This window comes from Megalops cyprinoides, chromosome 2, assembly GCF_013368585.1.
Source record: "Megalops cyprinoides isolate fMegCyp1 chromosome 2, fMegCyp1.pri, whole genome shotgun sequence".
In the NCBI taxonomy this organism is placed as follows: domain Eukaryota; kingdom Metazoa; phylum Chordata; class Actinopteri; order Elopiformes; family Megalopidae; genus Megalops; species Megalops cyprinoides.
In genome coordinates, this window is record NC_050584.1 from 41,379,774 (window position 1) to 41,393,345 (window position 13,572).

Here is a 13,572-nt window from a genome sequence, read left to right on the forward strand (position 1 = left end):
ACTTATTGTTTTAATGTTGCCTTTTTAAAGTCCAGGTCAGAGTGAACTCTGCAGACATACTCCATCAAAAAGCACAGAGCCACTTTCATGTAGATGCAGATGCATAGTGGTAACGAGCAGGGCTTGTAACAGAAAGGTTGCTGGTTCGATTCCCTGCTGGGGCACTGCCATTGTACCCTTGGGTTAAGTGCTTAACCCACAGTTGCCTCAGTAGATATCCAGCTGTATAAACGGATAACATGTAAAAACTGTAACCTGTGTAGGTCTCTCCTGATAAGGAGTGTCTGCTCAATGAGAATAATGCAATCCAAAAATTTATGACCAGTTTGTAAAAGACGGCGCCATTCAGTTCCTTCTCTGCTGTAAGGGTTGGATGTAGGCAGGCCTACTCTAGCGTGTGTATCAGCCCTGACATCAGCTTGTATTTATTGTATTTGCAGGCTGCAGGCTCCTGGAAACTTGCCCCAGACGCGCTCCATGCCACTCTGTGGTGATGTGTTGCTTGTGTTGTAAATTAGGGATGGTAGGAATGCAGAGCCAGGCAGTGACTGCAGACCGGAAAAGTACTGTATCCACAGAATCTCCGCTCCCATAAATGTGTGGTGACAGCAGTGTTGTGCTGCTGCACGCCCAAAGGGAAAAGCTGCTGAATCGAAGACTAATGGATTTAGGACAAAACGGGCCGTGGAACTATGTGAAAGATAATGCTTTGTCCTTGTGCAGTGTGGCTGATGAGTATTTAAGGCCACAAGAAGTTATGGCAAGAACTGCGTTAGTGGCAAATGGTGTGTTCATTGTAGAACAGTTTACAGCTCAAATTCCCTCCTTATTTCTTTTTAATTTTTCATATTCTGCAAATAGACCTGTCTGCTACAAAAAAGGACTCACAGCTATTAAATCCCAATATAAGCACATGGGAATGTGTTTGAGGTTCAGACATGCCACATTTAAGTGCAGTTTATTTAGTGTGCTTGTGGTTGCTTAAGATATCTTAAATGATCCTTGTCATCTGGATGGATTATGAGCATTTCCCTGATGTGGCTGTGAGTCACAGCTGAGTGTCACAGCTCCCTCTCCTGGAAAGTCATTGCAATTAAAATACTGTGCTTTGTGCTTGCACTCGTCATGATGTTTTGATTATGAAGAATTTCCCTTTTATCACTAACTTGTCTGTGTTTGTTTTGTTTTCCAGAGAAATCCAGCTGCTACGGAGACTACGACACAAAAATGTGATTCAGTTGGTGGACGTGTTGTATAATGAAGAGAAGCAGAAAATATATCCTTTTGAAGAATTCTGAAGAAATTGCGTGTGTGTGTGTGTGTGTGTGTGTGTGTGTGTGTGTGTGTGTGTCTTGGGTGATGAGGGCATACCAAAATCAAAGGTATAGGCGACAAGGATATACGCATACCAGAATGCTAATGTACTGTTCCTTTCAAAACTGAATATATGCAACCCATGGACATTTGCCTGTGTCAGAATGACACAAATGAAAATGATGGATTTGGCCATAGATGAAGAATCATTTGCTTATTAGTTTATTTCAGTAGTGGATGTGTGAGGAATGTGCACAGATCCCAGCAGCACAGAGCCCACCAGAGCTGCTTCTAAGCAAGGAGGCGACGCTGGCACTTTTGTTCAACAGCAAGGTTGATTTTTAATAGGGAAGATTAGTGGACCTTTAGCATTATTGTAGTTTGAATTATGTAAATCCCCAATATTAAACATATTAAAGTTGTTTTCGCTTTGACCTTTATGAGACTAATCTGTATGTTTGTCTGTCATAAACGTGCCTCTCTCAAAGACAGGCTTTTGAGTGTGAGAATATGCAGCAGCTGCAATGTGGAGTCAAGCTTTGTGTTGCAGTTCAGCTCCATGACCACAGAGGGTCTCTGTTGACCTTCCACAAATGAAAAGTCAGCACAGAGCTTCTGATCAGTCTCATAATGCATTTTAGTCTCCCTGCCTTTTCCCCCCACCCTGTCGATGATTCTAATAATCCCTGCAGGTTCCTTAGATGTCTGCTGTGCTGCACTACATAAAACACTCATTACCTTTTATGTATCTGGCATTAAAATGCCCTTAAATTGATTTTTATACTTTTTATACTCACATTTTTTTTTCAGAATTGGCTGGGTGAATGATTTAATCCATGTTCAAGCTCGCATACATTGTAACTGGCCGTTTTATATGTCAGATAACATATGCATAGGGTCAATCTGTGGAAATTACAGTTCAATAGTAAAGTTCACGGGATAAATTTTTAACAGTGTGAACTTGAGGGAAAGATGAGCAACAAGGGACTGCAATGAAAGCCTACCTCACCACAAATCCTGGAGGGAATATCGAAAAATGATCTCTCTCCGAGTTTGAAACTCCCTGCCCCAAGTCTGTATATGGCCATTTAAGCCTGAGGAATAAGTATAGGGTGAAAATTAAAATGTCTTGTAGTGAAAATTAAAAGGGGGATGTTTGGCAGTTTGTCACTTTGCAACCTCCATGTTTTACTGTGACTCAATTATTTTGGAGCACTATCTAGACAGGCCGTGTATGAATAGTTGATCTTCTCAATGTGTGTAATTCTGGTTGTCATGGATCTGTGTGGCTATTTGTGGAAGGTCATAATTTCATTACGAACATCGAGTTCCAGTGTTCATCTTCCCTTCTTCCTGCCCTATTTCCCGCACACATCTTATGGTTGCCATGCCGAGTAGTGAAAATGGTTCTAGCATTCTGTCCATCCCACTTGCACTTCCTGAGCAAAGCGACCAAACGGAAGAACAGGCAGGACGTCATTCTTTCTTCCCCCTGCCTTGCTTGTTGGTTGTGTCAGGTGCCTCCACCATTTTATTAATGGCTGCTCTTACTCAGGGATCCCCCCCTCCCGCAGTGAGAGACGCGCACTGACGCAGTCGTGACTAAGGAGCTCCCACTGTGTCACAGTGCCTGGCATTATCTCTACTTGTTTATATTCCCCTTGAGTTTCGACACCCCTCAGTGCATCCTTTTCCAGCACCTGCCACTGTGTGCGCAGAAGGAAGTGTCTGGCTCTCCCAAGGTCCTTTCGTCCTCCTTTTCAAAAGCACAGCATAGTTGCTGAGAGAGATTTCCTATGCACACAGTGATTGGATGTAAATATTTCAGATTGTTCGCCATGTAACGTGACATTTTGAGGTCACCTTTATAATTAGGTTTCTTGTCCATTTGTTTTGCCCAGTATTTCATCTCTTCCTTGGCTTTTGAAATCATTTCTTTTTTTAGTATTCAGCTGCAGAAGTTTAGCCTTGTTCTGCATTCCCACCTCTCCCACTTAGTGCATGCGCATGTACTCTATGAAGTTGCATAGGGTGTTGTTTTTATTTTTGAATGATTTACGTGCTCAGAACCACGTAAGTCAAGTTTGATCAGGGCAGTGTTGATGACTCACATTCCTCATACATCATTTATTTCTTCGTGCAGTGCATGACCTCCATGAAGTCCACACAGGCGGATATGAAGCAGATCAGGGGCAGGGAGACAGATGTTGGATTGCTGCAGTGAATTAGCATTGATTTATTGTTTATTTAATGCTTGAGTCAATATATCATGCAGGCCAAAATGATGTACTATAGGCTGAAGTTGATTTTGCAGGTATTTCACTACTGTCAACAGTGGAAAGATATTAAGCAAAACAGAACCAGTATAATGCCTCTTTGTGTATCTTAAACAGAATGCAGAGCTAATATTGTCCCTGGAATTATCACAAGGTTGTGGGTCCTCGGTTCATTGGGCTGATAAAGGAGGCGGTTGGTACCATCTAATTGTAAACTGAATTTTACCTTTTTCGATAGATATGAAAATTTTCACTTAAGAGTTGGAAGAAGGGAGATTTGACCTTCACAGTTTCAGACCTTCTCCTAAATCACATTATATGCAATATTGAAGAGTGGCTCTCTGAAGATGGCTCCAACACTGCAGCCTGCAATTCAGTGGTGGGACTGCAGCACAGAGGTAGTGAGAGGTTCCATAACACTGTAGGGAGCTGCTGAATCCTCTTGTACAGTCAAGCAGAGTAAAGCAGAACTGGATTCCATTATAGCCAATAGTGGCTCCACACCATCCCCACTTTCTCTTTTTTGTACAGTGGCCATGTAGGCTAACCTACAGACCTGCCACAGAATCCCGTGCCCCATGTGATTGTTTGGCATGGAAGTGCAAGTAAATTGCTGCTGGGGAGCCTTGGGAAACAGTTAGCTGCTGCTTTTATCACCTAAAGCAGATGTAGTTGTATCACTGTTGTCACTGGAGATTTCATCACCAAAGGAACCCCTTCTCACACAGTCTAATCCCATTCACACATCACTGTGCATCCTTTTCATCTCGGATACAGCATCCTTGATCTTACTGCAGTGATTCACAAATGAAGTGATTCATCCAGACTTTGTCGGTACCAAAGAGAGGTCTCAAGTCTGAGATTTGTCATTAGTATTGGGGCCTCATGTAAATTGAGAAGGTTAAATTAAAAATACTGTTTATGTTACTAATCACCATTCCCTCCTTGTGACAGTCAAGCTGCATTTCCTGGTACTTGCTAAAATGCTCACTGATTTGGGTTGTGCTGGAGTAGCAGTGTTTAGTTCCTCCCAAAAGCCTCTAAATGCTGGTGATGTGAAAGGACATCGGTGCGCACATAAACGGTTACCAAATTAACCTCTCTGAAATAAGCTTATTTACCAGGCTGCTCCATCACTGCATTTTACTTGAATAATTATCCTTATACAGCACCTTGGGGACCAGCTGAAAGGCACTGCGATTTACTACATTTACATTTACAGCTATTATTCTGCACATGTGACTTTTAGAATAATTAAATGTTTTCCCTAAATATGACGAGTTCCATCATGAAGATTCAGTGTATAAAAACATACTTGTTCCTCAGCATGATTTTATGTTGGTTTTTATTAAATTGTTTCAGCCTGAAGCCTGTATTTTTAGCTTCATTCTTTCAGGGGGACAGCTTGTAGGTTTTATCCCGTCATATTTTCAGTGCAGCTTCCACAGAACTGCCTGCATGAGAACTATGGAAAGCGCAGAGCTATTGTGAAGCAGTGGGCTAGCCTCAGTGTGGCTTTTGTTCTCTGTTGTTAAATTGCTGTTCAGTATTCCTTTTTCCTTGACTTTGTTCGTACGTATATGGTGATGGAGTATTGTGTATGTGGGATGCAGGAGATGTTGGACAGTGTCCCAGAGAAAAGGTTTCCAATGTTTCAAGCTCATGGGTGAGTTTGTTTCAACTCTCTCCAGCTGTAACGGAAAGTCACAGTCTATGACCCTCTTCCTGAGAGACTTATCTGTAGTAAGGCCTAATGTGTACCATTTGTGCTCTTTAATCATGTTGTCCTTTGGTGGTGTTTGTATTTTAACTCCTTAACTAGACCTGTGTTTTCCAACTGTAGTCCTGGGAGTACACCATGTATATTGGTTGTCACCCCAGCAGAGGTCTGTTCATTAGGATTTATTGATTTTTGTCAGATTTTGTCAGTGCTTATCTTAAGTTTGCATAAAAATATTTTTGTGTGCGGTTGAAGCATTGTTTATGCAAATAAGGTTTATTTTTGTATTTATTATTTTATAAGACATTATGTAATATTAGCCCCTTGATCCTATTCATGACATCTGTCTCAGTTAAGCTTAATTAGTTGCTCAATGAATTGTTTTAGGCACTGCTGAACAACTAGTTGCCGTTGAGTTAAATAGCTGTCTTTATTGCTAAGATGTTTAAGGGGTTCAGAAGAATAGGTAACCTTTATGTTTATCCTTCTGTTACCTCCTATATACCAACAAGTCACATGTATACTAACAAACTAACAAAGAACAGATGCTTGATGATTTCCAGTTTTGGTCTATCTCTTAAGTTATCAGCATCCCAATAACTAACTTACATTTCATAGTTGATTCTTGTATGAAAGTGACTAACATGGTAAATGTCTTGAATAGACATGTTAACTCATCACAGTCTATAAAACTATGTCTTTTCATGCTTTCATCATTGGTTATTATCATTGATATTCTTTTTCTCCAGGTACTTTTGCCAGCTCTTAGATGGCCTAGAATATTTGCACAGTCAAGGAATAGTGCACAAAGACATTAAACCAGGAAATTTGCTGCTGACGACGGATGGTGCACTGAAAATCTCTGATCTCGGTGTAGCGGAGGTGAGAACGAGCGGCTGTCCCTTGTTCATCCTCGGCCTTCACGGCCAACAGTGTACTGAAAGTTGTCAGTGGTTGCCATGGAGGACAGAGGAGACAGCTTATGATGTGAAACACCGAGGTCTTGACTCTCTCAGTGGCTTCTGTTTACATTAACTCAGCCTGGAAATTCGATGAGCCATTTCAGCCAACCACTGGTGCTCGTATTGGTTTGCCATTATAAATGACATGCTGAAAAAGTAGCATTTTCATAGCTACTGTGCTATTTGCGGGGTGAGCACATTTTATGAGTAGTACTTGCTCTGAAACGTGAGAACTGGGCAAAGGAACGATGGAAGGTGAGCCAGTTGTATACGGAACCAGTCCTGGACAGCATAAATGATGTCATTTTCTCTCTCTAATAGGCATTGCACCCTTTTGCGGAGGACGACACGTGTAGGACGAGTCAGGGCTCTCCGGCGTTCCAACCACCTGAGATTGCCAATGGCCTTGACACCTTTTCAGGGTTCAAAGTGGACATCTGGTCTGCAGGTGTCACACTGTGAGTCTCAGCACATTGAGGCATTTCTTGGTGCTGGTGTTAGTGCATGTGCTGTATGATACACATTGATCTTACACTAATGCAAAAAATGAGTACAAGATTCTACTTATAATTAGTTTCCTCTGGGATTTATTTTGGAATTATTAAACTATATCCTGTGAACACAATGAAAACATTGTATTTTTTACTAGTTAATATTGCCTCGACAAAGTTGTAAGTACCTGTCTTTATTAATAGAACCACTTTCTTGACTTTGATTGCAGGATTGTAAAATGTAATGTTTTTAATAGAATGCCTTTCCTTGCAGATACAACATTACGACAAGCTTGTATCCATTTGAAGGGGACAACATCTATAAGCTATTTGAGAACATTGGAAAAGGAGACTATAGTATCCCAGAAGACTGTGGTCCCCTCCTGTCAGACCTGCTGAGAGGTAAAAGATGCAGATGCTTCTGCAACACTAGAACGCATGTTTGTATTTGACTAATACTATGGTTACAACAGTCCTACATAATTGGCTTTAAAAAAACTTTGCAGATATCCATGATTATGGAAAAATAAGAGGGCACATTTAATTTAAACTTTTTTTTATTAAATGTGTCAGATGGAAACTTATTGGATACTGTTTGTTTCCGCACCCAATGAGAGTTCATAGGGGGCTGCCTCTGTGACAATGTCTCGTGTAGTATACCATTTGAATACATTTAAAACATTTACTATTATTAGCTTTAGTAGTGATTTCTCATAATTATATCAAATGTAAGCCCTCATCTTTACATGAAGTGTAAGCCATCAATGCAAAAAATTGTTATGTCTCTTTGCTGTCTTACAATATTTAGTTGCTGTATTCACATAGAAAGTATGGACCATATTACATGTCATGAGAAATGCATATTGTTTTAACTGAAATTTTTCATCTTCAGTTCTGTGGTCCCTGATCTCATGCAGTGTAGCTCTGTAGTTCTGAGTATTCCTTTGCAGGAACAATTAATTTTGCCTCACGTGCAAGAAAGGCCCCCTTTATTATTATTTGCACTAATATCCCTGGGGACATGGGTTTAAAGAGGCCTTTATCAGTGTATAGTGATAGACTACTCAGGAACAGGCAGCAGTGTGTAGTAGTGATCTAGGCTCTCTTCTGGGGCTCAAGTCTGTAACTGTGACTGGGACACTGCTGCTGTTTACCCACTGCTTCTTACTTGCTCCAGTAAAATAAAATCTATATGAATTTAAGACACTAGAAATCCACCTGGATTAAGGCACCTGCAAAGCACTAATAATTAGGTGAATGTTTCTACGTTCCTTCAGGAAATTTGAGTCATCTTAGCAAGAACACAGCTGTTAATTTTTAGTGAGTGGTGATGCCATCAGTCAATGGAGAAATTGGCTTTGTGTATGACAATGCACACTTCTATTTTATCCTATCCTTTAAGAGCTCCTTTATTCCCCATCACACCTCTTTATTAAATATATAAATGTGATGCACATTTCCCCAGTAGATTTTCTTGCCTTTAGTAATACAGTAGGTCTAAAAACCCAAACACTGGATTTTTCCCAACAGTCAGTGATATTCAGTCATCGGTACTGGCTGGCCCAGGGTACAGGCTTGCTGCCAGTGAGAGATCTGAAGGGTGCACTGATATGTGTGGTTGTATAACGATGAAAGCAGTGCAGAGGCGAAATAAACATGTAAAATCTGTAATGTGTGAAGAGATCATGCCAAAGGTACTGATTAATGTGTGTATGCTAAGCGTGTACTCACACACAAAACAAAGTTCCCTGGCATAGCTACACACATCCAGGTTCAGTCTGTTTGCAGCTCATGCAGTAGATGGCGCTGTCATAATTGCTTTATTGTGTTTGATTTGGTGAATTATTTTGATTCCATTGACTGGCAATGTACTGAAAATAACAGCTGTCTGTCCCGATTGTGTGTTGTAATTGAGAATCAGGCTTCAAACACAGCTGTATTAGCTGTGTTGGCTGAGAGGTTTCTTTTGGGAAAGCAAACTAATTGTATTTATTTTTTGTATGTCTTAGTTGACTCCATCCTTCTTATTGTCAGTGTTAAGATATGTCTTTTCTGAGACAGTGTGAGGATTTGTGGCTCTTATAATATGAAGCCTTGCTCAGCCTAAGGGTAGAAAGGAGGGCTGTATGTGGAAAAACGTCATAGGTATATATCTTTTTCAGCACCCTGCAGACAATCAACCCAAACATGCAGTTCTTGTGCTCCCCCGCACACATATACTTAGAGACAATTCTCATTATTAGGGTACATGCTATGGAAGCTCATTTTGCCTCTTTCCTCAGTTTTTTGATATTGGTTTATAACCAATTCTGTTGTGTTGTGACTTTTGAATGGAAAGGTATGCATTTAGAATTTCATGATTGAGGAAATATCTTCTATCCAGATATGGTGAATGTGAAAGTGCATCTCTTTTAATGTAATATAATGGGGTAGATTATGAAGGGCCATCTGGATTTTTCAAATAGGCATTCACCAAATACATTATACGCCATTCTAATGAAAAAACTAAACTGTAATCTGTTGTCAGACCACATTCAAGTCTGTACAATTTGTGGCTGGTAGTTAACTGCTTGAGTTACAAACCAGCTCAATGTATTCCATTTCATATTGCTGCTGCTTTGAAGACCCTCTTTAGTTTGATCATTTCTGGATGAATTTATATGTTTTTTCTGTGTCTAACTGTAGTTTTCCTTAATTTCTTTATACTAGGAATGCTTGAATACGACCCTGCAAAGAGGTTCTCAATACAACACATAAGACAACACAAGTAAGTAATCACATGTTTACTTTTTTCCAGCTGGCATAGGTTACTTCAGTAGAGGAATTGTGGAAAATATAGAATGGAACATATTTCAACTGTTCAGTATTTTGATACAATGCTTTATTTAATCCAAAAAAATACCATGACTCGCATTAATTATTTGAATCTCACCGTGCAAATTGCTGGCGCCTTGCAAGCTACAATGCTGTGGTGCAGTCAATGTCCTTAACTAAATATAAAACATAATAAATTGACTCAGGTTATTTACTTGAATGTCTCCATGACAACTGTGGTGTAATTTTATGTGCTAGGTCCTTTGGTAATTAGTGCAAGAGAAGCAATGTAATGTATTCAAATTCTGTCAGATTTTTCAATGAATTATGCTACATTGCGCTCCATTGAGTACCATATTGCATGTTGTTAGTGATCCCAAATTGATTCTTGTAAGTAGATTGATTCTAACAAGATGAGTTTTTAAACAGTGTTTGTCTAGGAATGTCCCAGTTTTTGATAATTATATGCAGTTGATTCTTAGATCAGTATTTCTAAATAAATGTTTTTCTGCTTCCAAACTGCTCTGTAGAAGAACTTTTAGGTCGTATACTATTTTTGAAGCTAGTAAGATTTCAGAAATATCTCGTAGTGATTGTAGGGATTGCAGAATGAATGAATATCCTGTAGTTAGTATCATTTCAGACATTTGTTTTCTTTTCAGATAATTGTCCCAAGTGACTGCACCTTTCACACTGCAAACAATATATTGTAGAAAGTACTGGCTACAGTACAGCAGCAAACTGCATACTTGAGCACAAGATTGAAGATCCTTCTGCAATTAATAAATGTGATTAACATTTTTGATTCTAAGATTCTGTCATTACATTACATTCGCAAATTCTCAGTGAACTTCTAATGTGGCTACCATGGCCATGATCTTAATTTTCCGCAGCCACATAATTACTGCGCATGCTTTACTTATTTGTATACAAGGGGCAACCTGATTGCAGCTCAGCTTCCCATATAATAGCATAGTTGATTTAACCTGTAATGTTGGTTTTCTAGATTATACTGAGGGATGATTCATTGGCTACATTCTACACCGTGTGTAGAATTTGTGTCTATATCCCTAACAAACTTTCAGTGGATACCCATTCATGACCAAGAACACACTGATTCACTGGGTCATCCATTATTTTCCAAGAGCATGGTTGGAGACCTTCCGTATATGGTAACAACAGATAGTTCCCAGCTTTGTGAGAGAGCATTCAGCCCACTGCGTTTTCTAAAGGGCAAGTGCAGGAAACACCTCATTGGTGCAGCTCTGGAGCCTCCTTTGTGCCGACACAGGAGGCTCACCATCACTTTTTGAAGAGCTCCTTGACCTTTCGTGGTAATTCCCCGAAACTAACACCTGCAAGTTTTTCACTTGTTTGCTTACATTTACATTCACATTTTTTTATTTAGCAGACACTTATCCAAAGCGACGTACAAAAGTGCATATAGTAAGTATAGCGACAGTACAGGATGCGTACAGTTCCACAATGAGACAGTTCTCAGCTGAGAGCAAGGTCTGTTTGGGGACACAGTACTATCAGATTTGTACAACTACAGCGTATAGGGCAACTAATACGATACACCTTCAAACAGCAAACTTCAACAACTTCAAACAGCGCAATGAGTGTCAGGGTACAGGCAGCGACAAGAACCAATTTAAACCAATTTAAACAGCACAGCAATTTACGACAGCACTGATTGGGGGGGGCAGCAATTGTGTGCTGGGTCAGTCCAGGTAGAGTCTGAAGAGGTGCGTCTTCAGGCCCCGTCTGAAGGAATGGGGTGAAGGAGCTGTCCGTAGCAGGACAGGGAGTTTGTTCCACCACTGGGGATTGATGTAGGTGAAGCGCCAATGTCTGGCAGAACGAGCACCTCCTGCCTTGACCATGTAAAGAGCGAGGCATCCTGTTGCTGCTGAGCGCAGGGGTCGGGCTGGTATGTAGGGCTGGATGAGTTCTTGGAGGTAGGTAGGGGCTGTCCTGTTGATTGCAGAGAAGGCGAGGGTCAGGGTCTTGAATCTGATCCTGGCAGCGCCAGGAAGCCAGTGGAGGGATTTAAGCAGGGAAGTAACATGGGAGAATTTGGGGAGGTTGAAGATTAGTCGGGCAGCTGCGTTCTGGATGAGCTGGAGAGGCTGGGTGGTACAGGCTGTGAGGCCTGCGAGGACTGATGTAGCAGACTCAGCAGGCATGATGGAGAAGGAGGGAAGGGGAGGGAGGGTAGAGAGAACAGTAGAGGAGAATGCAGAGTGGGAGAGTGTGTGGAAGTTTCTTCTGAAAGTGTAGGTGGGGGGATCAGTAGGGGGGTTGAGGGTGGAGGGGAGAGTGAGGGAGTATATACGAAGTAGTGGTCTGATACGTGGAGGGGAGTCACCGTGAGGTGGGGTGTGGTGCAGCTCCTGGTGAACACGAGGTTGAGCTGGTTGCCGGCCTTGTGGGTCGCAGGTGATGGCGAGAGGTTGAGGGCAAAGGACTGGAGGAGGGAGATTATGCTGGCCATCACGGAGGTTGCAGATGGAATATTGAAGTCTCCCAGTAGAGTCAGTGGGGTGTCATCAGGGAGGGAGCTCAGAAGAGTGTCGAGCTCATCAATGAAGAAGCCGAGGGGACCTGGGGGGCGGTAAAGAACAACAATGGTGAGGTTTAGAGGATGAGACACAGATATGGCATAGAATTCAAATGAGTTAATAGAGAGAATGGAGGGGCAGAGGGGAGTATCTCCAGGATGGGGAGATAAGCAGCCCTGTGCCACCTCCTCTGCCTGAGGCCCATGGAGTGTGAGTGAAGGAGTATGAGGAGGACAGGGCAGCAGGGGTGGCGGTGTTGTCCGGGGAAATCCAGGTCTCGGTGAGTGCCAGGAATTGGAGTGACATGGTCTCAGCGTAGATTGTGATGAATTCACCCTTTTGAACCGATGACTGGCAGTTCCATAGTCCACCCACCACTGAGAGCACCTCGGAGGAGGACAGAGGGGAATAAACCAGGTTAGTCAGGTTGCGTTTACAGAAGTTGTATCTCCTGGAACGAGAGGAAGAGTGGATGAGGATAGTGATGAGTGAAGGGTCTGGTGATAAAGAGGAGAGGAAGAATGCTGGAAGAATTGCTGGTAAAATTGCTGAGGAAATGATGACAAGACAGCCTCTGTGTTAACTAAATACCTGTGATGCTAATTAGCTTGATCAAATGAACAAAGTACAAACAGCTGGTTACAGCTGAGCACAGGTGATACTAATCGATGATTAACACCACAATAGAACGAAACTGGTCACTGCAAACACGAAGTTAATTACAATTACAGCTGACAATTATCAGCAATTATGAAAGTGATACACTTAACCGTGTCATGCGCGAAGATGCCGCAACACCAACTAGATGCACACTCTTCTGCTTCAAATACAGGTGGTATGTATTTTACATGTTTTGGCCAAAACCATATACCTGACCAACATTGAGTTTTATTTCCATTACAGTTTCCACTTTGACTTTTGAAGTCTGCATGTTACTGTCAGCAATAACTGGTCTTTCTACAAGCCATACATAACTCTGCAAATGAACTAAATATGTCTATTAAAATGAGTGGAAAATAACTGTAGTTAACACTGCTGCGACTATGAGTAGATTCATTATTTTGTTATTGATCCTATGAATACATTTGTCACTTTGCAGAAAATCACACGTTGGCTGTGCACATCTTCAGTTTTTGACATTCAAATCAGCATGATTCTCAAGATTTTCAATCATCTAATCAATCACAATGAAGTCCATGCCCAGCCTTCAAGATGTCTTGTGAGCATCTAAATTCCAAACAGTAAGAACGTGAAAGGCAGAGGAGGCAGACCAGCATACACTGCTCATCCCAGAAGCTTGTGACTTTGTCTTGCACCTGCTAACAGAACAAGAGGGAGGATTTAGCCCTAAAATTAGTCATGAATTTGAAATGATTTGTGAGGCTCTGTCAAGTCCATTACTAGCAACTTCTCTTGTGCCCTCTTTGAAAC

General features: G+C 41.4%; 1 protein-coding gene across 1 annotated transcript in view; it reads left to right on the forward strand.

Annotated features, from left to right (window-relative positions):
• Positions 1-13,572, forward strand: part of stk11 (serine/threonine kinase 11) — a 46,183-nt gene that overhangs the window by 14,310 nt on the left and 18,301 nt on the right. The window contains exons 3-8 of the mRNA XM_036522784.1: positions 1,193-1,276; positions 5,167-5,256; positions 6,060-6,192; positions 6,594-6,730; positions 7,038-7,165; positions 9,473-9,530. Of these exons, the coding sequence (XP_036378677.1) occupies positions 1,193-1,276; positions 5,167-5,256; positions 6,060-6,192; positions 6,594-6,730; positions 7,038-7,165; positions 9,473-9,530 (630 nt within the window). The remainder of the gene's footprint in view (positions 1-1,192; positions 1,277-5,166; positions 5,257-6,059; positions 6,193-6,593; positions 6,731-7,037; positions 7,166-9,472; positions 9,531-13,572) is intronic.